This window comes from Ambystoma mexicanum, chromosome 3p, assembly GCF_040938575.1.
Source record: "Ambystoma mexicanum isolate Mex_15411 chromosome 3p, UKY_AmexF1_1, whole genome shotgun sequence".
In the NCBI taxonomy this organism is placed as follows: Eukaryota; Metazoa; Chordata; class Amphibia; order Caudata; family Ambystomatidae; genus Ambystoma; species Ambystoma mexicanum.
This window is the reverse complement of record NC_090925.1, coordinates 914,213,691-914,238,718: the sequence shown is the minus strand read 5'-3', so window position 1 is coordinate 914,238,718 and position 25,028 is coordinate 914,213,691. Positions and strand designations below refer to the sequence as shown.

The window sequence follows — 25,028 nt, the reverse complement described above, 5'->3', positions numbered from 1 at the left end:
ATGTATTTGGTCAGAGGATCGTGGGTTGGTAAGTTCTGAGAGAGCAGAGGGAGGATATTTGAACACTTTTATATGCTGGAATTGGAAACTGAAAGTGGCGATTAGGTGGTGCAAGTACGGCAAAAGTACAGGGCCAACAGATACTTGGAAGTGAAAAGGTGACACAGGGGCTGAGGGAGAACTGGGAGAGTATGGGGCTGGGCACTGGGCTGGTGGGGGGGACAAGATGGGCACAGGATGGGACGGACCTAGGGATGCACTGGGGTATTGACAGGGACTGATGGGACAACTCAATTGGTGAAAGGAGCACTGGATAGCACTGGGAGAGGCCAAGGGGGCACAAGGAGGGATTAGCGGGACAAAGGGGTGTTCAGGGCAATAAGAGCCCACTGGTAGCATCTAAGGCTTCCATGAGCACTCAGTGAAACTAGGAATGTTCATGAACCCGAGCAGCACTGTGGTGGCAATGGCACATTGAGGTTTGGGGTGCCCAAGCAGCCCCAGCACTAAGTGGAAAAATAACACTAGAGAGGAGAGGTACTTAATGTACTGCATCACACGCTATACTTTTCCTGCAGCCCTGCATGCGGCAAGATGAGGTTGATGGGATATGTTTCTATAGGAAAGGAACCATAAATGGTGACAGCCAAAGCAATCATTCCATACACCGACCAGGAGCACTTTCTCCCTCATAGAGTTGATTGACTGGTGTGCAAGAGGTCTTTGTGACAGCTTAAGCTCACTTACACTTAGTACATAGTTTATTATCAGGGTATTTAGTAGTCTAATATGGAGGTATGTATTTATGTATTATAGGTATTTGATTTAGCACAAACCTTGCCAATTGACATACATAGTGCTGGAGCATTAAAATGCTAAAAATTCTTCCAAAAAATAAAAATGAATAATGCAAGAAATAAAAATACAAAAGTATCAAATATAAGTAACAATTAAAAAGATAAAAATAATATATGGATAAAGAAAGAATTTCAAATCTTTGTGAAATATAAGAAGAGAAGGAGCCAATGGAAAATTTAGTGGAAGATATGTCAGTTTTGGGGAACAGCAACAGAAAAAGCTTGATTGGCAGTGGAGGTTTTTCTTACTCGTGATATTGCTAATTGTGCTAAGGACTTGCTTCTGGTTTCTTGTAGATCACTTAAGAGGATGAGTTTATCGGAAAGGTACACGTTATGTCAAAGCCAGACAACTTTAAAAGCAATGCAACATAATTTAGAGTGGATCCCAGATTCAAAAGGTAACCAATGTAGTGCCTTCTATATAGGTGAAATAGGATCACATTTTGAGGGCCTGCAAACACAAGCAGTCATATGAAAAGCTGACTTTAGAGGTCATACACACACTTAGGGAGTCCTAAATGTAAAGCATTTGCTCTGTTAATATGTGATAGCACCGAAGCTTGTTCAACAGATATGGAAATCTCTGGAGGAATAAACAGATTAATGCGGCACAAAAAATCTATTTGAAAATTGGCAGTTTGGATTTTGTTTGCTGTATGTACTTGCATAGAAAGTTTACTGTCAAGCCAGAAACTGATAGAAGGGGCAGATGATGCTAAAGAGAGGAAGACTGAATTATTGTTTAAAATAGATGAGCACCTTTGGACTGCATCATCTGGTTTTCTAAAGGAGCATAAGTTTAATTAAACGTTAAATTGGCAGTCAATACCCAGGACCCAATTATTTCTAAACACACCTTCAGATGTAAGACATCCTCTTCAGAAACAATTTTCAGACATATCTTGGGGAGCAGGGGCAGAGGTCCCAGGCCTCACAGCGATTAGGGTGAGGCGATTGTAGAAGGAGATATTATACGGTAGAGGGAGAATGCAGGGAGCAGGAGGGTCACCCATAGAAGTTGGATTGTAGTGGAAAATGTAGTGAATTCTGGTACTAATATCACATGTGTAATGAGACTCCATTTGAGAAGTTAGACACCATCTTTAAATTGAGACCTAGTCCCACAGCTATAACAGTATGCCTAATCCCGTCACAAGGGTTAGAGGGGTGTGTGTGTGTCTTTTGCTCACAGCCGTAGCAGCCCTGCAGAAGGTTAATTCACTGAAGACACACAGTTCTCTATTGTGTCTTATCATTAGTGCATGTAACCCAGAAGGAATGTGCCCTGCAAGGCTAAGAGAGGGTTGGAATTGATCTTTGGAGAGCTATCGCACGAGAAGGGGGGGCGAGGGCTTAAGGCCTTCTCCAGTCCAGACCTTTAAGTTATAGCAGCTAGGGACCCCTGAGCCAAGGCCACAGCATTTCAGTACACTGACCAGCCCAAGACCCCTGGCCATAAAACTGTAAATTGGCCAATCGATCAGGAAGATCAGAGAGCGGTTATGGGCTGCCAACACCATCGGTTCATGTAATTTGTAGTGTGAGGTGCCAGGGGAGAAGGTAAAAAATTCCGACTTCGGGGGTTAAAGTTGTGGAGGCGCTGGTGTGTCTGGGATGGAGTGGGGGTTCACGTAGTTCTGAGAAGTTACCACAACCTCGAAAGCATCCGCCTCGCTCATGTCCTTGGTACCAGGCGCACTGTAGAGCTATGAAATAATTAATTGTGTTACTAAATTGCCAATAAGTGCCTTTGTACCTGACGACGGAAGAAGAAGATCCCCATGTGGAAGGAGATGGACAGAAGATTCCTGGCATCCCTCATGGAGCAGGATATATGTGTATAAGGTCGTACCAACCAGCTACATGGATTTGTAACCTATGTAATGTACGTCACTCGGGATGTTATGTATATTTAAAACCCAATGCTTATGCTGTTTTTGTCAGAGCTCTCTGTGGCAGCAGAGTTCTTTGCTGGCACATACTTGTATTTTTGTGAGATTAAACCTTGTTCTCCTTGCAAGAGGTGTGCTGGGCTTTTTCCCTAGTGGGTTGTATTTGTTCTCGTGTGTGCATTAAAGGGCTAACCTACACATATAGATAACAAAACTTTCTTGGATGCTGTTTGCTGAAATCCCCAATGTCTTTTGATTCGCCAAACTGCTTCTTCCGTGCTGGCTCTTTGTAGAAGGTACCAGGTGGCTTGCTATCAGTTATTGATTTGTGAGTTACGTATTAGAAAAAAAGGGAATTCTCCAGCTTAAACAGGGCACACATAGGACACAGTCACTGCAACTAAAAGGATTATTATGGGCCTTGGTAAATAGGGAAGACAAGACAACTGTTGAGGTCCCCAGATGTTGCAAATGCTTAAGATGGCCCCTTAATATTGGTAGGGAGTATATAGTGACTATATAAAATTATTAATAACAAAGTTAAAGAATGCAGGACCCTCTGGCTCTGGCAGCCAGATCAATGATATTCTTAAAACATCTCCCAAATGATCGTCTGAGATATTGACATCTCTTTTCAGGATGCAAAGAGGGAGCCAATTTCCAGATTCTTCGCATACTGCCCACGTGCTTCCGATATTTAAGAAAGATGATCGGTCCAACTACCTAAATTACAGACCGATCACACTGCTTGACGTCTGTAGTCAAATATTCACCTCAATCATTCTGATAGAACTGGAGACATGCGTTTGTTCTATCAAGCCGCCAAAAACAAGTTATGATGGGTAAGTGTTGTGCCATTTACAGTGCAAATATCGATTTAAATGCAGCATTCGACTATGTTACTCAATCTAATTTGTGGAGGAAGATAGATATGGGAGGTTTACTCCCTGGGCTATTGAGTATACTGATTGCCCTCCACAAAGTAACTCTCACCAGACTGAGATTGAGTGCCTAGGGATCACTATCTAATAGTATTGAGACACAGAGGCTTAAGGCAGGGGGTGTGTGCTAGCCACCTGCCTATTTCGCCTATATGTCTGATCTGGATCACAAATGTGCCAGTGTTCTTAGTTCCCCACCTAGACTTGGGAAAATTGAATTACGCTGGCTCACTTATGCTGATGATGTGATCCTTGTTGACCAAACACCTATTAGTCTGCAGCATCTATTCACCAGGTTTTCCACCTACATAGCATTAAATGAATTAGAAATAAACAAACAAAACAAGAATTCCGAGATTGTCTCAGTCATTACATCCCTCTAAGTTCAACTGGAGGATTGAAGATAGCAATCTTGAAGTGAGACGTGTGAAGGCATCATGAAGTAAGACACAAACAGATTCAATTTTCTAAATAAAATTGTTTGTTTTTCTTAAATGTCAGGATGGAGTAAGGCCTAACTTGCCCTATGCTAAGGTGGGATTTCCCTACCTAAAGAAACTAAGGATAGTCTGCGTCAATAAATTCAACTCAAAAGTCTGTCTGTGTCCAAAACCTGTACTCTCACAACTAAAGATATGCAATGTGTAGGGATGTCAGCGACAAAAGAAACAGTGTTCCAAATAAAGTTCTGAGCTTCCTCCAGCTCCTAGCTTATTTTCCAGCTTCCCCTTCCCCAAGTTCAAAACAGTTCCAAAAGACCTCAGGGTTTCCTTCCCCGAAATGTTGACTTGTCTCACCGAGTCTCTGGGTTGTCATTCCCCAAGAGTTCAACACAGTTCACAAAGTCTCGGGGTTCCCTTCCCCAAGAGTTCAACACAGTGAACAAAGTCTCTGGGTTCACCTCCCCAAGAAGTCAGCTCTTCCAGCTTCAAAACTACAATTGTTTCAAATATCTTGGCTTTTACAACATTGTGCCCTATATGTAGCATACACCTTACATGACTGCGGACACAGCTTTACCTAGATCTGATTTACTGCTAGTAGTGATTGTTTAGCCTTACCCACCTCTCCACCTGAATGTTGCTTTAGCCTCCATAAGCACTGTTTAGCGCTGCATAGGCTACCTTAAATCTATTCCAAGCGTTGCAGCTGCCAGTGGTCAGTTACACACTGCTTCAGCCCACTTGTGCAATTGATTCTAGTCCCAAACCAATTCATAAGGCACTCTGCTTACACATACCTATTCTGCCCAGGCCTACCCAGCTAAACAATCCTTGCATATTGTGTCGTATTGTGCTTGATAGTACTTTGCTCTTCCTGCACATCGTGTTTTAAGCCCTCCTAGCAAAATTCGAATCTGCCTATGGTGATTTATATATTTTTTAGCTCCTGGCTTCATCTGCACATTGTGTATTAGGCCATCCTAGCAAAATTCGAATTTGCCTATTATGATTTACTGTGTTCTTATAATGCCTTTGCCTCTCCTGCACACTGTGTTCTAGGTCCGCCTAGCTAAAATCGATTCTGCCTATGGTGATTTACGTATTCTTAGCTCCTGCCCTCGACTGCAACTTGGTTATTAGGCCCCTTAGCTAAAATCGAATCTGCCTATTATGATCTACTGTGCCTTATAGTTCCTTTGCCTCTCCTGTACACCGCGTTCTAGGCCCCCCCCAGCAAAAATCGATTTTGACTATTGTGTTTTATGTGTCTTTAGCTCATCTGTATATTGTGCTTTATGTCTGCTTAGCAAAATTTTATTCTGCCCACTGCGACCCACTGGGCTTAGGGTACCTGCCTACTGGGTTCTAGAGTACCCCGCTTACTCTGCACTCTAATACCCTAGGCCCACCTAACTAAAATTCGAATTTGCCTGCTGTGATTCACTGAATCCTATGACACCGTGCCTGCCCGGCATATCGTGTCTAAGTTGACCAAACAAACAACATCACTTCCAGACTTAATGCTAAACATGCTAGTCCATACCACCCTTCACCCTATCCTGCTACTAGCTGCCCTACAATCCTTGCCTTCAGCTTTGCAAGCCATCCCAACAGAACCATTCCAGAAGAGAATAGACTACATCCCCTCAACTTGCCATCCGTGGAGCCCAATCTCAGTAGCCCTGCCCTCTCTAATTACACCCCGTGCAAGTCGCTAGGGGACTACACCACGGCCCCATGTTCTATGACCAACAGAAATCTCAAACTACGCGCCAGACTTCCTAAGATATACGAGCCCCTGGCCAGATCTCTACCTCCTACCAACAAGAAAACCAACTGGCATTGTACTACGACCCTCAATAATGCTAAAGGGTCCACCTCCCTTCCTGATCCGCTTGCCACTGCCACTCATACCACCACACCCCTCTCCAAAACCTTGACTCTTGCCAACCCTACTCCTCGCTCAACCGTAGCCAAAACAGACATCCAGCCCCTCAAAGGAGCCCTCCTTAACGCAAGGTCTCTAGTGGCTCATGCTATTGACATAACCAACCTAATTTTAACAGACAACCTAGACTTCCTAGCCATAACGGAATATTGGCTACAGGATGATGCAGGTCCTGCACTTATGCTAGCCATCCCGGAGGGATATACCATCTCTAGACAAGACAGGGATGGATCCCGAGGCGGTGGATTAGCGATCATCTCTAGAGAGAGCTTATGTATGAGAACAGCCGCCCCCCAAACCTTGCAATCTTGCAAATGCATCTCGATCAAACTCCCGCTAAACAACTCCCAATCACTTACCATGCATGTAATATACAGACCTCCTGGCCCCATTGGAACATTTGAGGAGGACCTGCATAATATACTTGCCAGTAATCTTAAACCCACCTCCCAAGTATTGATCCTCGGCGACTTTAACCTAGGTTTTAACGACCCTTCAGAGAAACAGGCACTACAAATTGCCAACTCCCTTAATGCTTTAGGAATAACCCAAAAAGTAAACAAACCTACCCATATCAAGGGAAGAACTTTGGACTGGGTAGCTGAATATAATCGTACAGCTACCATTACCTCCATCTCCCCCCTATCTTGGACTGACCACTCCCTCGTGTCCATGATCCTATCCACTACCAGACCTACAATTCTAGTTCCTCAAATAGCGCCACCCTGTCTAACTAGAAAGAAAAAGAACATCACAGTCGACAGTGTGATTCCTAATATTCTACCTACCCTAAATGCTCTGCCGGACAACCTCGACTCAAGCACCTTGGTGCAGGAATACAATAAGATTATGCTCTCTACACTGGACAAAGTTGCCCCCCTCAAACTGAGACGAAGCAAAGCTAAAGCACACCTTAACAAGTGGTTCACCCCTCAACTAAAGGACTTGCGACTACTAAAAAGAAAATGTTAAAGTGCCTGGCGACTTTGCCCCTCCAGTGAGAATAAAACTAAGCTAACCTCCATGGCATTACACTACAAAAAGGAAATTTGTCTGGCAAAACATAACTCCTACAATGAACGCATTGCCAACTCCAACTCTAGTATGAAAGAACTATTTACAATACTAAGAGAATTAGAATCCCCCATCTCCACGCCTGATATCTGTATCAAAAACAAGACCTGGTGTTCAGAGATCCAACAAGCCCTAACTAACAAAATAAACTCCCTACAAATAAAAATAAAAAACAAGAAAGACGCTCTAAACCTAGCACAGCCAACTAATCCTCTCCCTCTGAATAAAATACCCATTGATCTAAACAATAGATTCCGCTTCACCAAAACCTCTATCATAGAAGTTGAAAAAACCATTGTAACACTTAAACCTTCAAACTGCAAAGGAGATGTCTGCCCAGCACACATCATAAAAGATGCTGCGAGAGACCTCTCTCCATTCGTTTCCAAGCCGATCAACGCCTCATTTGCTTCTGGCACAGTACCAGCCAACCTCAAGCAATCCTGGGTTCTCCCACTTCTGAAGAAGCAATCTCTAGACCCACTCATCGCCACAAACTACTGCCCCATCACGACGGTACCATTTCTACTCAAAATCTAGCTGATCAACGCCTCATTTGCTTCTGGTACAGTACCAGCCAACCTCAAGCAATCCTGGGTTCTCCCACTTCTGAAGAAGCAATCTCTAGACCCACTCATCGCCACAAACTACTGCCCCATCATAACGGTACCATTTCTACTCAAAATCTTGGACAAAGTTGCCTACTCGCAGATACAAAAATATCTGAAGCTACATAAACTCCTAGGGGTCAGACATTCAGGATTCCGCCCACTACATGGGATGGAAACTGCATTAATAGATTTGAAAACACAAATCGATGAGCTGAGAGACGAAGGGAAGACAGCGTTACTGTTGTTACTCGATCTCTCAGCTGCATACGATTTGGTGGATCACAAGGTCCTCTGTAGGCACCTTGACTCGGCTGCCCACTTCTCCACAGATGCCATTAAGTGGATTGATTCATTCCTGAGCGACAGAACCATCAGAGTATTCTCGCCATCAGCGGCAGCTGATCCCACCCCAATTTTGTGCGGGGTTCCACAGGGCTCATGCGTGTCCCCCACTCTGTACAACATATTCACCAAGCCACTGTTCGAGGATTTGGACCTTCTGGGTATCACCTACACCAACTATGCAGATGATACCCAGATTCTCCTCCCACTTTCCGTAGATCATGGTAGGGACCTGGCGTTGGTGAATAGGATCTACCTCATCATTCAGGCATGGATGGCCACACACGGCTTATGCCTGAATGATGATAAGACAGAACTGATAATTTTGGGCACCGCTTCCAATATCTCCAAACTAGGTCACGAAAATGCCTACTTCATCATTGATGGCAACAATATCATAGTTTCAAAGGAGGTAAAAACCTTAGGTTTCTATCTAGATGCCACCCTGTCCTTCAATAAACAACTGAATTCCCTAGCCTCCACCACAGCTTACACTTCCATGCTCATCAGAGCTGGCAAGCCCTTCCTCTCCAACGATAGCTGCATTATATTGGCCAGAGCACTAATTCTCTCCAGATTAGACTACTGCAATGCTCTTTACAGTAGTGCCAACAAAGCCAGTATCCAAAAACTACGAATATTAGAAAATAACGCACTTAGAGCTGCACTAGGCACTAACAAAAGAACGCACATGACCGCAATTAGACGCCAACATAAATGGCTATCTACCCATAACAAAATACAACTAAAAATCGCCTCCCTGACACACAAAGCACTACATAATGCTGCCCCCAGCTACCTAATCAATAAACTGTCCAGAAAAACCTCCAGCAGGCCCACCAGAACTATCAATACAAACTGCCTGGTGGTACCAAGATTCAAATCCTCCAAGATTGGTGGCAAAAGCTTCCCTGTGATGGCCACTAAACTTTGGAACTCTCTGCCATACGAACTGAGAGCTGATCAACCTTACCCACTCTTCAGAAAGAACCTCATCACCCACCTCAATCTGACCGAAAACCAACACTAATCCTAACTACTGCACAACAGCACACTTTAACCCCCTAGACTGTAAACCAATGTGTACTATGAGGTAAATAACTGTATTTGATATCTACTATATTTGTAAACCAGGGCACAGTCCTCTACACCATGATGTAATTAATATTTTGGAATTTGTTACTTGTACATTCTGAGCCCTACCTATTGTTGCTCTTCACATGTACATTTTTATTGTTTGCCATTGTAACCTTGTAAGCTTTGCATATCCTCTGCTCCGCCCTGTTACCTCCGGGTCTGGTCCGCATTAGAAATTCAATAAACAAACAAACAAACAAACCTAAGCACATCCCCTCCTCACACCCAGGTGATCCTCCCACGCATATCCATGCCCAGGTTCAGGATCCAAAAGCGATGGCCTTTCCCTGGCCACCAGAGCAGAGGATGCCAGGGAAAAGGAAGCCAGGATGCCCTCAGGTTCCTCAAACACGTCAGATGACCTATTTGGACATTCAATTTTTTTAACAGTACCAATTTAAGTTTCTTATACGCTCTACTGAATCCAAAAACATTTCCATTTGCAGCCCACATGAAATGCATCAAAACTCAATTTTGCCAGTTCCCCCTAATTCCTTGTTTCAAATATTATACTGATAAAGTAGTTCCCTGCCCTATGCTATGGACTGGGTATTTGAAATTTGGGGAATTGGTGCAAACTACGGATTCTCAAAGGCCTCCTGTGGAGGAAGGCGTTGTTCCTGCCAAACCGCATCTTCATCATGCAATCATTTATGAACTTGGCTTTAGTTTGCTTCAAGCCAGAGTCCAATGGAATTCTTTACTGTTGTACCATAAAATACTATTTCCACCTTCCGACACTGCGTTTGAAAATCTAAACTTTTTTATTCAGATGGCAGTAAAAGAGGATATGAATTGGTTCACAGCAGGCTTTACCACTAAGACCGAGCTAAGAAATTACTCATTATATACCGATTTGGCAGGTATAGAAAAAACGCTAGATTTTCTCCCAATTTATCGGACTATGTTTCCCAAAGCTGCTTAAGGAAGACCCTCATGAGATTCCTTCTTAACATCTTGCCAGTTGGATCCTTTACTGATAATTGGAAAGTGGACAACCCTAAGAACCTGTAGGCATTGTGGGTCTGGGACAAAAGAAGCTTGGAAACATATTCCAGAAGTGCACGGGTACCTTTGACTTGCGATGAACGTATTTTAGTACTTTTGCATACAGCGCCAGCCCCTATTACTTTGGGTGCCTGTGGTCTAGGAGGTGGTCTGGGAATCAGCTCACGTTGACTATTGTTGGAGTGAGATTTAGTGATGCCATTTTAACTACGAACTGTTAATTATGATGTGGTTTCATCTCTTTCTTTTCTTTTTGTGATCTATATTTTATTACGACTATGTGAAAAGTCGAATAAACCAATACACAATAAATAAATAAAAAGGGAAATATATACACTGTCTCCTAATCGTCTTTTTTAAAAACCTGCAACCTATCCATCTCTACTAAAGAAAAATACACTCTGACCGCAGCCACTTATAGAGCGGCTATAACTAATGCAAAAAAAAGAGATTTTCAACACTAGAACCCACAACTCCAAATCTGGCACAAAAGAGTTATTCTCCATACTGAGAGAATTGGAATCGCCTGTGCCCCCTACCGATGACTGCATCAAGGATAAAACCTAGTGGAACAATACCCAACAAGCACTCTCTCATAAAATTGCCCTTCTGCAAACCAAGATAGCCTCCAAAAAAGCCAACATTGCCTCTAAAGACTATGTGAACGATACACACAAAGCCCCCCAGCCGAACTGCCCCCTCTTCCACTTCTCACCAATCACAGAGAACGAAGTAATCAACATAATTGCCAGCTTAAAACCATCCAATTGCCTAGGTGATTTATGTCCGGCTTCAGTTATCAAGGACGGAGCCAAAGATCTTGCCCGTTTTATCACAACACTGATTAACTCATCTTTTAAAAACTTGGCAGTCCCTTGCAACCTCAAAGAGGCCTGGGTCCTACCACTACTCAAAAAACCCAACCTCGACCCCAATATACCCACGAACTATAGGCCCATTACGACCGTCCCCCTTCTACTAAAAGTAATAGACAGAGTAGCATACCTCCAAATACAACAACATTTGGAAGACAATAATATTCCTGGTTTGCGGCAATCTGGCTTTAGACCCAGGCATGGGACAGAAACATCCCTCCTGGACCTAAAAATCCAAATGGATGAAGCTAAAGACAAGGGCAACTTGGCCATCTTGCTCCTGTTACATCTGTCTGCTGCCTTCGATTTAGTCGACCACGAAATACTCACCGAACAACTTTCTTTGGCTGCTGCATTCTCCCAGGATGCCACTAATTGGATCGAGTCCTTCCTCTCAGACAGAATAACCAGGGTCTTCGCCCCGTCTGGCGGCGCTGCAGCTGACCCTGTCCCTATCCAATGTGGGGTCCCCCAAGGTTCCTGCATCTCCCCCACACTTTACAATGTCTTTACCAAGCTCCTCTTTGACCGCCTTGATGACCTGGGAGTCACTCACACTACTATGCTGACGACACCCAGGTCCTCATCGCACTCACAGGGAACTATGATGAAGACGTTACAAAACTGAATGAGATCTACCTTGAAATCCAAGCATGGATGGCCACCCATAGCCTCTGCTTAAACGATGACAACACTGAACTGCTGATCGTCGGTTCTCAGGCCCGTCTTAATAAACTTGACCCCAGATACCAATCCTTCATTATTGACGGCAACATTATAAAAGTTTCTAAGAAGTCAAAACATTGGGCGTTTATCTTGACTCTACATTCTCTCAAAAACAAATCAATGCCACCATCTCATTTACAACATACACCAACAAACTTATCAATGCCTGCAAACCTTTCATATCTACAAACAGCTGCCGCACACTGGCCAGGGCTCTCATATTATCTAAACTGGACTATTGTAACAATCTTTTCCTCGGCTCCACAAACCACAACCTGAACAGACTACAGATACTCCAAAACAACGCCCTTAGATGCGCCCTGAATATCCCACGCAAGGCCCACATCTCTGTGTGCCTGTGCTTCAAAGAGGTGACGCTTGTATTCTGTAACTAACTTTTGCCTCATCCAGGACCAACTTGTAACCTGGTCCCTCACACTATCCGCCATATTGTCTCTTCTGCCTTCACATTGTATGTGCAACCTTCTGTAACCACTGTTGATCCGTATGATAAAGCGCCCAGTTACCCCAGGGTTCAGCTGCGCTATACAAATAAACAAACTAAACTATCCGCCTCTGTGTCAAGGAGTTCCCCCCTTCTCACCTGAGTCCCTTCTTTACTGGTGTCCTTGGTCGATGCCTTCTTGCGGATCGACCGGGTCTTGAAGAAGGCTGCCCGAGTCTCTTCCGAATCCAGAATGCGTTCAGTTTGCGGGACGCCGAATCCAGGAATCCAGGAGGCAGTGGAAGCACGCTAGCCACGAATCCAGGAGGCAGTGGAAGCACACTAGCCATGAAGCCAGGAGGTAAGTAGAAGGGGGAGGACAAGGAAGGGATAGCGGAATTGGAAAAAGGAGAAGAACCGCAAGCTACGGAGCACACGTCTGGTCGCTACTTCGCAATAGCATTGAGACGCGCGGAGCCGCAGAAGGCGTGGTCTATTAGTAGAAAAGGCTACGTCCAGCGCATGGAGCGAGAAGGGATTACGCTGGACGGCCATGTTGGGAGTATTAATGAGTGTAAGCCCGCTGTGACAGGGACCAAGAAGCCCAAAAGGGGCGCACTCTGTGATTCATGACAGCATGCCTCCTCCGAAGACCTTTCCCTCCAGGTTTGCCCGGGTGAACGAGATGAAATCTTCTGAGCAGCCGAGGGGCCTTGATGTTTGACATAGGCTCCCAGGTTCTTTCACTAGGGGGATATCCTTTCCATTCAACCAGATCTTGAAGCTGGCCCCTTCTATACCTGGAATCACAAATCCGGACACCTCATACTCCAATTGGTTGTCGACCAGTATAGGAGGAGGTTTGCAGAGTTTCCGGGAGGATGGATAGTAGGGTTTCAGCAAAGAGGTGTGAAAGACTGGGTGTATTTTCTTCCAGGAGTCTGGCAATTTGATCCGATAAGAAACAGGATTTATAACTTCTTTGATAGGAAATGGACCATAGTATCGAGGGGCCAATTTACTAGGCCGTAGATGTCGGGGTAATAATTTTGAGGACAACCAGACCTGGTCACCGATTGCATAAGAAGGGCCTGGTCTTCTTTTGGAATCTGCATATTTCTTGGTCTGTTTTCTGGCCTTCTCCAAGAATTCCTTGGCCTCCTTATGTATATTGACAAGGGTTTCGATCCAGGAGTCAACTGTAGGTACTGGTGTAGGTTAAGGAAGAACAGAAGCCAGAACCGATGGATGGAAAGCTTGACTGCAATAAAAGGGGCTGGTCTTATGTGCCGAATGGTCGGAATTGTTGTAGGCGAATTCAGCCACGGGTATCAGGAGGGACCAGTCATCCTGAACCTTGGTGGCGAAGCATCGAAGATACTGTTCCAGGGTTTGATTGACACATTCTGTGGCTCCATTGGTTTGAGGGTGATATCCTGAAGAAAGGGCACGTTGGATTCCTAAGCATTGACAGAGACATTTCCAAAATTGTGAGATGTATTGAGGTCCACGATCCGATATGATCTTGGAAGGGAGTCCATGCAAACGGAATATGTGTTCCAGGAAGATTCCTGCTAGTTCAGAAGAGGATGGCAGTTTATGCAGGGGTGTAAAATGAGCCATATGAGTGAACAAGTCTATGGTAACCATAATGGTAGTGTATCCACGGGAAGGTGGTAGTTCCACAATGAAGTCCGTAGCGATAATCTCCCATGGCCTGGTTGGCAGTGTAGGTTGCAGTAGAAGGCCCGCCGGTCTCTTGTTATCATGTTTATTTTGACTGCAGACAATACAGGATTGAATGTACTGCCGTACGTCGAATCTCATCCTAGGCCACAAGAATTGCCTTTGTATAAGACTGAGGGTATTGGCGATGCCACGATGTCCGGAGTGTAGGGTATCATGACAGAGATTTATTATTCTTTGTTGTAGCCTTTTTGTAGGGATGACCAATACATTGTCCTTGAACAGATACCCTTCCCGGACCCTTAGATTCCATTGATTTTTCTTGGATATATCCTTCCACAGATCAGAGGATTGGGTCTGAGCTTGGATTTCTTCAAGGAGGTTGACTGCTTGGGCTACAAAAATCTTGGGGGAAAACATCTGAGGATATGCCTTGACTTCAATGGGCTCGTAGTCTGGTCATCGAGATAAGGCGTCAGCAATTAGGTTTTGTGATCCTGGAACATGAGTGATGTGGAACTGGTACTGGGCAAAGAAGTAGGCCCATCGTGCCTGACGACTATTCCTACACTCCAAAGACTGTAGAATCTGGAGGTTCCAGTGGTCCGTACGGACCTGAACTGGATGTTTAGCTCCCAGAAGTAAATGTCGCCACTCAGTGAAGGCTTGACGGATGGCTAACAATTCTTTTTCCAGGACTAAATAGTGTGTTTCACTAGGAGTCAGGGTTCGTGAAAGATAAGCAATTGGGTGTTCCAGTTTATCTCCTAATTCTTGCTTCAGGACCGCACCTATGGCGTAATTAGAGAAGTCCGTTGCTACTAGGAAGGGTCGACTAGTATTGGGTTGGGCCAAGATAGGAGCTTGTGTAAACTCTGTCTTCAGACACTGGAACGCCGTTTCTTGTGGTGTAGACCAGAGGAAGGGAGTGTCTTTCTTCAGGAGAGCAACAATCGGTTGCACTATCTCGGAGAAATTAGATATGAACTTGCGGTAGAAATTGGCAAGGCCCAGGAATGATTGAACTTGTTTCACGGAAGTAGGAGCAGGCCAGGTCAGTATGGCCTTTACCTTTGAAGGATCCATACCGATTCCTTCTGGGCAAAGGATAAATCCTAGGTAATGAACGGAGGTTACATGAAACAAACATTTTTCGGGTTTGGCTAAGAGTTTGTTTTCTCTAAGTCTCTGCAAGACTGCCTTCACGTGCTCTTCATGTTGTATAGGGTCCTTGGAGAAGATCAATATGTCATCCAGATATACAATGACGAAGAGAAACAACATGTCAGAAAACACCCTGTCCATAAAGTGTTGGAAAATTGCCGGGGCATTAGCTAGTCCAAAGGGCATGACTAGATATTCATAATGGCCAAAGGGTGTTCTGAAGGCGGTTTTCCATTCGTCCCCTTCCCGGACACGAATCAAATGATAGGCGCACCTGAGATCCAACTTGGTGAAAATTACTGCGCCTCTCACGGCTTCCAGGATGTCCAAAATCAAGGGTAACAGGTACTGGTCCTTGAGGGTGCATTGATTTAGGCCGCAATAATCGAGGCACGGTCTGAGTTCCTTGGTATCCTTCTTGGGAACAAAGAATAGGGAAGCACCAGCAGGAGATTTTGAAGGTCTTATGGTGCCCTTTTCAAGGTTGGTATCCAGGTATTCTCTTAGGGCCTTTTTCTCGGGTTCGGAAAGGATGAACATCCAGCCGATGGGAATCACTGCGGAGGGTTCTGTATCTATTGCGCAGTCTTCAGGTCTGTGTGGTTGTAAGGCCTGGACTATGGCAGTCGAAAACACATCAGCATATCCTTGATAGGCCTCAGGAAGGTCTATGACATTAGACACCATGAGTGATGTCTGTTGTTCCCTTGTTGGTTCCTTTGGGTGCGTTAACGGAGGTTCCAGGGATAGGCAGTGAGACATGCAAAACTCCGAGCCTAGGAATAGAGAACCCGCTGTCCAGTTGATATATGGATTGTGTTTCTGTAGCCAGGGCATACCCAAAACCATGGGGTAATGAGCTGACTTAAGGATGTCAAACCTAATAAGCTCCTGATGATGATTTATTGAAAGCTGGATCTCTTTGGTCTGCAGGCTTATGGGCCCTGATGCGAGGGGTCTTCCGTCAATAGCTTCCACAGGTTGCATGGTGCTTCGTGTCTCGTACGGAATTCGATGTTTAGTAACCCATTCTTGATCGATGAATATCCCCATAGCTCCGCAGTCTACCATGGCCAGAATGGAATAGGTCTTATTCTTGGAGGGTGATAAGAAGGCCTGTAATATCACCAAATTGTTTTGTCCAGGAGAGTTCAAGGATGGAATTGATGTGGAGCAAACATCTCTCTCCCGAAGCTCTGCTCCATCTAGGATCGGGAGCTTTCGTTTCCCGAACGCCAAGTGGGTGCTAGAGGGCATTCCCTAACCAAATGCTTATCTGAGGCACAATACATGCACAAGCACGTATGAATTGTTCTCATTCTCTCTTGCGGAGATATGGGTCCATGAAAGGCCCCAATCTGCATGGGCTCTGGTTCTGTGACTGGGCTTGGGTTGGTGTCCGTTCTGACGGTACTCTCAAATGATACCTTGGGAGGAATTCCCCTGGTTTTTTTCTTTTCTGTCTTCCTTTCCTGGATACGGAAGTCAATTTGCATGGCAAGATCCATTAGTGCCTGGAACGAGCTTGGTCGTGCCACTCTGGCCAGCTCATCCTTAATCTCTTCGTTCAATCCTCTCCTGAACAGGGTAAAGCTCGCCTCAGCGGACCAGTCATCTTCCTTAGCCAATTGTTTAAACTGGGTCACATATGTGAGCATATCCTGGGAACCTTGCTGAAAGTCTAACAGGCGCTCCTGTGCGCTGTAAACCTGATCAGGGCGGTCAAACATATTTTTAAGGGCCTGTATAAACCCATCATAGTCGTCCAAGAGGGCATCACTAGAGTTAACGAGGGGAGTAGCCCAAGTTAAGGCATTCCCGGAAAGGTGAGAGAGTATAAAACCCACCTTGGCCCTGGGGGTCGAAAAGTAATAGGGCTTGAAGGTAAAGTGGACCAAGCACAAATTCAGGAATGCACGAAGGGTTTTTGCTGAGCCGTCGTATTTGTCCACGATGCCGCCCAGTAAGACACTTTCTTTTGTAGCAGAATCCCAGGATAGGACCAACTGTTTGAGAGCGGCGTTCTCCGCCTTTAAATTCTGTACCTCGGTTGATAATTCCTGCATACTACGCATCAGGTCCTGCACGGCAGCCTCCATATCAATATCAAGTTCGGTCGGGTGGCGTCTCAAACTGTCAAGGAGTTCCCCCCTTCTCACATGAGTCCGTTCTTTACTGGTGTCCTTGGTCGATGCCTTCTTGCGGATCGACCGGGTCTTGAAGAAGGCTGCCCGAGTCTCTTCCGAATCCAGAATGAGTTCAGTTTCCGGGACGTCGAATCCAGGAATCCAGGAGGCATTGGAAGCACGCTAGCCACGAATCCAGGAGGCAGTGGAAGCACGCTAGCCACGAATCCAGGAGGTAAGTAGAAGGGGGAGGACAAGGAAGGGATAGCGGAATTGGAAAAAGGAGAAGAACCGCGAGCTACGGAGCACACGTCTGGTCGCTACTTTGCAATAGCATTGAGACGCGCGGAGCCGCGGAAGGCGTGGTCTATTAGTAGAAAAGGCTACGTCCAGCGCATGGAGCGCGGAGCCGCGGAAGGCGTGGTCTATTAGTAGAAAAGGCTACGTCCAGCGCAGGGAGCGAGAAGGGATTACGCTGGACGGCCATGTTGGGAATATTAATGATTGCAAGCCCGCTGTGACGGGGACCAAGAAGCCCAAAAGGGGCGCACTCTGTGATTCATGACACTCTACAGCAGAAGTGAGCAGGAAGGATGGTCCTCATGGCCAGTTATGTGGTTCTCTGCATCAGACTTAGGGCCATGGGATTTGAGTGGTGAAAAACTGGATCTCAGTTCAAATATAGTAATGTAGCCCGATACGAAGATGGTTTGCAATCTCCAACTAGACTGTTGTGCAATCTGATTAAATGTTCCATACAAGAAATATAGCAATGAAGTCTTAGGGAACTCTAGCATGAGACTAGCTGGAAAAACTTTGTGGATCTTAACCAGGATCGTACTGGGTCATACATTTGCCTTGGGCACCAATGAAAAAGTGGCCGACAGTTGCAAATGACAATTCATTCCTTTAGTGACAGACTGTTTGAATAGTACCCAAGGGGGAGTTTTTTGATAAAATGTGATGCAAATTGTGCATTTTAAAGAATATGTATTCAGCAACACTGGTCCGCATAGTGAAGTAACTCATCAAACTGTCCCACATTGGCCCAAAAAGTGACCCACTTTGACCAAAAAAACGGGCTCACACTAGCATTTTGCGTTTTTGGTTCTGCATTGCATTATAGGCCAGTCCGCGCCTGATCTTAACTAGAAACGAGCCTGGAAAGTACAGAAGAGCCTGGAACCCATGGGTTTACCAGCTGCTCCTGCTGTTAATGGACGTACGCAAGCAGTGTAGTGATTGGCTTTTAAGAAGAACAAGGCACTTATCTGGACAAGCTGGTAAACACAGACTTCCAGGGATTGTTTAAAATAATTGTTTCTCATAATTCTCCAAGTGGACAACATTGCCTTAATATCTCTCTTTATGTTTCCCAGCAAACAATGACTATCAGTGTGCATTCACAGGATCATACTTTCTACCTATGCAATCGACACACCAGAATGTATGAGTCTCACCTTCTACTTTCGTTCTGCACATACACTTCTTGTTTACCAGGAACCCCTGTGTGTCGGGCATTAACCAGTTAGGCAGGAGCTACCTGTGGGGAACCGGGAACTAGTACCTAGCACGCAACAAATCTAACTTTGCGCAAGATGCAAACTCTTTTTGTCCATTTTATATTATCCTATATGCTCCAAACGTCCTCTATTATCCTTTACAAACATTGCCAGACATATACATATCACGTAGCTAGGATTGTATGGCACCACTTGCCACAGGAGTCAAACGTAGCTCATGCTAGCTGTTGGTTTCAAGCTAACCAGGCTCCCCTGTGCTATAACCAGGAGCTAAATAGCTCCCAGCTAGTAGCAATTTCTTTCCCTGCCCAATGATATTGTTTTTCAGATTCTGGGACAGTTACAAGGATTGCCCACAAACCCAGTTAGATCCCACACAAAGATTTTCTCGGGCCTTTAACTTGGGCACCGGGATGTTACCCAACGGTGTAGTCCATGGAACTGGTTACTACTGTCATTAGCACCCCCGGGTTGCCATATTGGTAATATGCGGTGCTGATAGCGGAGTCTTTTCTATGGTCCCATTAATTCATAGAAATGACAGTTCCAAGATGGCTGCCACAGAGATGGAAGGCGTGGCTCCTTTCGGAGGGAGCCCCTCTTCCTTTTCTGTTACAGAAGGCAAAGAGAGATGGAGAGAAGCAGGAGCAGCAGCAGACCTCACCGTCACCACAATCAGGTAAGTCGGGCTGGGATAATTGGGAATATTAAAAAATAAAAAGGTAAAGGAGAATGCAGATGAGATGGTGGTCCGGGGTGGGTGAAGCAGCCTGCGGGTTATGTGGATCTCTGGCTGAGATCAGCGGTTTCAGCCAGCGATCCGCGGAACCTGATTGGCTGTCCACCCTCCCCCACCCCGGGTGCTAATGACTGCTATAAGTTGTAGAAATTAAAGAGCCATGCAAAGTAGTCTCTCCACCAGTAGGCATTTGTAAACCTTCTGGCAAGATGCACAGTAGATATATTCTTAGATTCCTTACATTTTTCGCACATGATCCAATTTGCAAGACTAAACATGCAGCAAGCACAGAAGGCGCCTCAGGAGGAAATGCCTCATAAGAGGGATTCTCTCTTTTTCTTTTCGCCTGGCCCCATCCAGCAGTGGCGGAGAAGGACAGCTTCCTGTTCAAGGGTCCTGTTTTGACACTCCTACCTCTGTGAACTTTAGCCACCTACTAAATGCTACTATTTCTGATTTTATACACACCTTTGTTAAACATTATCTTTCAGGCTCCGACAGCAATGCAGATGCCAGGTTTATCAGAGTTGTCTTAAAAGAAGTTGTTCAACAAACATGCTGCCTTACCTTCACCATCCCCTATTTTACTGATTACTCTAAATGTTGGAATTCCCTGGCTAGGGACTGAAGAAGAAAACAAAATGACACTTTCCTTAAGAAATTGGAACCATAAAACTCTGAAATAGTCAGAACTTGCATCCCCACAGATGCTTTGGCAAAGAGGCATGCCTGTAAATTTAGTGCACTCTAGCACCCTTCTACTAGCAAATGTGGTGAATGTTTCTGAAAGGCAATATTGTTTACCATGGTAGGCTTGGCACAAGGGTAACTGTCAAGTGATAATAGCCCTTCTGCTTATGAACATTTAATGTTATAGATTCCAGACCCCAAGTAACTTTTATTTAATCCTTTAATTTTTTGTTCTCTCCCTAACTCTCTCTTGCTCCGACCTCTCTATCCTCTCTCCTTTCCCTCTTTCTCGCTATTTCATTTGATCTATTTCTTCCCATCACTTTTTTCTGCCATAGCTCCACTCGTTTCACTCATTTCTTTAGCTACTGACCACAGAGTACCACTCCAATGTACAGTGTTGTCTCTCTCTTCACAGCCGGACCACAACTTTCCATTGAGAACCAGGTCGTGGTTCTGCATGAATTCAGCGAGTTACGATGCTCCATCGCTGGTCACTACCCCAGCAATATTACCGTTGAGTGGCTGAGGGACGGGCATTTCCTCGAGGGCAGTAGGCTTTACACCGCATGGAACAGCCTAGACACAGAGCCCTCACTGACCAGCAGTTATGCCTTCATCCCCAATGAGAAGGACATCCATGCAAACTTCACCTGTCGGGTCAAACACAACTCACTGACATCCCATCCTGAAAAGACGTTTGGCCTGATTTTAGGAGGTGAGTGCCTGCTCGATGCATCTGCATTCTCAGTTCCTGCTGTAAGGCTCTTTACTGATCAGGCCTCTTGGACTGGCCTCTAGTGATATTGGGAGATTTGTAGTCAGGTCTGTGTCTATGAAATCACTGTATGGCTTGGGTCATCCATGTCAGGTAAGCAAGTTTAATGATTGCAGCTGTATTTATTGTTTTATTTTTTTGCTCAGCATTTTGATCTCTCTTGATTTTTGAGTTTTTGTTCTGCTCTAGTACAACATGACCTAGCTAAAATCTTTCATGCTTGTTTCTGATATCGAAAAGCTAGAGGTAAACCTGTAAAAACGAATGATGTTAAGACACCTGATTTTCTAAGGGTGCTCCCGGTTTAACACTGAAAAGAAAGGTGTTATATTTAAAACACAGACTGAATTAGGCCTGGTTCTAATATACACAATGTAAGAAATCACATCAGCACCCGGGGCGGGTGAACAACCAATCAGGTTGCTCGGATCATGGGCTCAATCCACCAATCCAAGCCTGCGTTCAGAGCAACCTGATGGCTGCTTCCCTATTCCACCATCTTCCCTCCACTCTCCCTTCCCTTCCCTTCCCTTCCCTTCTTCTTTTAATCCCCGCCCCATCCTACTTACCTGATTTCTGCTGCTTCCTCCTCCTCCCATTATCCCCACTGTCCACCATGGAAATGGAAGAGGGGCTCCCCCGTCTTCCTAATCCATAGTGGCCATCTTTGGCGAGTATTTTGCTTGAATGAAAGGAACATCGCAAAAATACTTCGCTGTCAGCACCCCAGGTTACCGGATTGGCAACCCGGGTGCTAATTATCATTTCTAAATTAAATGAACCACTATAGTCTGCTTGAAGAGCAGCCATGAAACAGCCTTTAACAATAGATGTTTTCTACAGCTCTTAGGCTTAATATCTTTCTATCTGGAAAATTGGATTGGATGTGGCAGAGAGACAATTAAATATCCCTGTTCCCCAGATCCACCTCCTACCAAAATACTCTTCTGGTGGTGCGCTGCAAACATCTGATTGCCAAGCCTGCAAAGCAGATAAGAATGACCAGTGGTCTAAGGTCACCCATAGGCAGAATCATTGGAAACAAAGACCAGTATTCTTTGGTGGGATCGTTTGGACAGATATGAATGAATCCAACCGAGGGCCTTTTCTTTCACTCCTTCATAATCTGGGTCTAGAGTGCTCTGGTATGCACTCTCCAAGGCTACAGGTGGATACAATAGGATAAGGGCCACTGCTTCTCACTTAATCGCTGACAGTAGCAATTCCTCCCAAACGTAAGCTAGATTGATTTTGGTGCCCATGTGGCGAATATAAACCTTGGTATCCTATTACAACTTCAGAATCTGCAAGTGCGGTGGAACAATCTTTTCCATGGTTTTCACTAGAAAGGCTATTGCAGGTAGACTGGAATTTTGCTTTTAGGAGTGTGGTCAGAGAGCTTGTTTTCATTGGATTGAAACCCTGCCTACAGCAAACACACATTAGCTAAATTAGGGTTGTCTGTCTGTCATGTCACACACAGGATAGTTATATATATCTGTGGCTGGTAAAGTGGCATGTTTTATTAACAGAGAAGTTAGTTCAAAAGCACTCAATTCAACAACATACAACAATCCATAAAGGAGTGAATTTCTGTGACAGTACATCAATCATGAATAACTCATATGCACATCTGGACATTGTAAAGAACATTTAATAATAATCATTTCTTATCATGATTATAAAGAATCAAATCAAACCTAGAAGTATAATGTTTGATAATTGACTAAGAGGTTGTGGTTACTAGAACACCGGCCCTACGCCTGCACTTAGCAATTAGCTGTTAACCGGACTCCTGTAGCTTATGTACCTGTAATTTAGGCATCACCCACATTGTGAAAACGATCCTACCAATACAGATTGCACGGGATTTAAGCAGCCTATTTGGTCTTGTAACCCCAACCAAAAGCTGTCTTTTCCTTGTTTATGATAGGTTATTTATGATATCATATGATAGGTTATTTATAACGCGCTTAATACCCAGAGGTTTCTAAGTGCGGACCCAGGGATCAAACCTGTGTTGCTCTGTGTCGTCTTGCTTCTAAGGCGAGGACGTTGCCGCTGAGCTATCCTCCCCAGACAATACATATCATACCTCTGTATTGTACCTGTGGCTTGTAATGTGCCTTCCACCGCCTCAAAATGGAAGCTTCTTTGGATTTGCGCATTACAAAACTCCAAATGTATACATGCAGTTGGTCTTGGGGTGTGGGTACCTACATGTGATTAATGATTGTCTTATAAAGAACAAGGTCATGGATTTGCAGGTGGGGAGGAAGAGATTTCTTTTATCCAGGGTGGTACAAATCACAGTGCTGAGGCTGTGATCACCACACAAACCTGCACCAACTTTGCACCACATGCTTGGGCTTCGTCTCCCTAGGTTTGGGTCATTTTTGCCCCATGATAGCAGAGCTTCAGTCCCCAACGCACTAGCTGTGCATCAATGTGCTTTGCTTATTGTTGGCTGTTCTTGCTTCCCCAGCCTGGCCTGTCAAGCACAGCAGCAGACTACACTAACCCCACATGGTTTGGTAGTCCTCGCCCCACATAAATAGTTCAACCCTTGAGCCACATGTCTCGATCACCCTCATCTCAGAATATTGGTTCCATGTGTTAAAATCGTGGCAAAAATGCCCGCTAACACGTGGCAAAAGGCTGTGGATTTACCACTGCAATTCATGTAAAGGTTGATCACCCCCTCAACCCCAGACCCATTATACCATTTAAGGGGAGCGGGGGACACACGCACAACCCACGCTCCCCTTAAATGTTATAACGGGGCACACCTTTACTGGGTCAAACCAAAGCATTTTTGATACCATTTTTTGTGTAAAGGCGACATTCTTGCTGCGATTTAATTACTGTATACCAGAATATTTGTGCCTACATTCCTCCCTCCCTCCCTGTTTCCCTGCTGAAATGTCGTTGGTTCCGGGTTTTCTCTACCAATGCACTCTATATCGTAAACATACCCTTAGAACTTTAATGGAAAAAAAGGAGTAAATTAACTAAATGGTTTGGGAATTAGTGCTGAAAGGCTGGATTTACTAAAGACAATGGGCAACGTGTAATCTTTTTTTGAAACAGTTCAATGGGCAATATGTATTAGTGGAAGAATGGAGCTTGTGCAGTTCATAATAAGGATCTGAATGAAATGATCCCCACTTTTCCCCTAATGAAGTTCCTTTAAAATATTTTTGGGAGAGAACGAAACACGTTGTGCTTGGTGTCGTAGAGTTTGATCAGGGCTATGAGTATATGGGCAGAGGTTGACATATTTTTTAGATTTGTAAATTCTATTTTGTGGTGGTGGATAAATAAGATTTGCATTAACTATTTGTATAAAAGTCTTTTTAACAAATGCATGCATATTGTATAGTGGGATGTACATAGGGATTGCTGCACTGTTGGATTTGTGTGATGTATAATTTGCTCTCGTTATGTAACATGATGCAGGATGTGTTGCCCTTTATGAAATGTGATGTTTATTTAGATCTTGATTTTATATGAAGCAAATATTGTTTTCTGTTGAGAATAAACGTGTTATATAAGAGCCATTCAATTGTGAGAGTTACTGTCAATGCATCATGCTTCGCAGCTACCCACCCAACACAACCGCAATCCTGGAAATTCATATTGTTGTCTTCCTTCAACAGCTCGACCTACTGTGCATGTCCAGGACGGAGGATGGTCCAAGAAGCGATTCCTGAACTTCCTATGCATTGTGAGCGGTTTCTACCCACCAGAAATCTCAGTGCAATGGACAGTGAACGGGCAGCCAGTCGTTCTTCTCACACATGCCAGGAAGTCGCTGAACCTACATGATGGCACCTACAGCCTGGAGGAGTCATACCTCTTTGAGCCCTTAACAAGGCACAACGGTGGCGTATTTACCTGTTCAGTCCGCCATGCCACAATCCCGGGCATAGCCAGTGACAGCTTGAAGCTCATCAGTGAGTGTATGGCTAGTGCTGTTCCTCTCGAGCTGACCACCCACACTGGAAGCGTGAAGCACCA

General features: G+C 44.8%; 1 protein-coding gene across 2 annotated transcripts in view; it reads left to right on the top strand.

Moving 5' to 3' along the window:
- The window catches only part of LOC138581104 (signal-regulatory protein beta-1-like), a 465,646-nt gene that overhangs the window by 271,184 nt on the left and 169,434 nt on the right, over positions 1-25,028 (top strand). For both annotated transcript variants that reach the window (XM_069652181.1, XM_069652182.1), the window contains exons 3-4: positions 20,649-20,948; positions 24,668-24,964. In XM_069652181.1, coding sequence (XP_069508282.1) covers positions 20,649-20,948; positions 24,668-24,964 — 597 coding nt within the window. The remainder of the gene's footprint in view (positions 1-20,648; positions 20,949-24,667; positions 24,965-25,028) is intronic.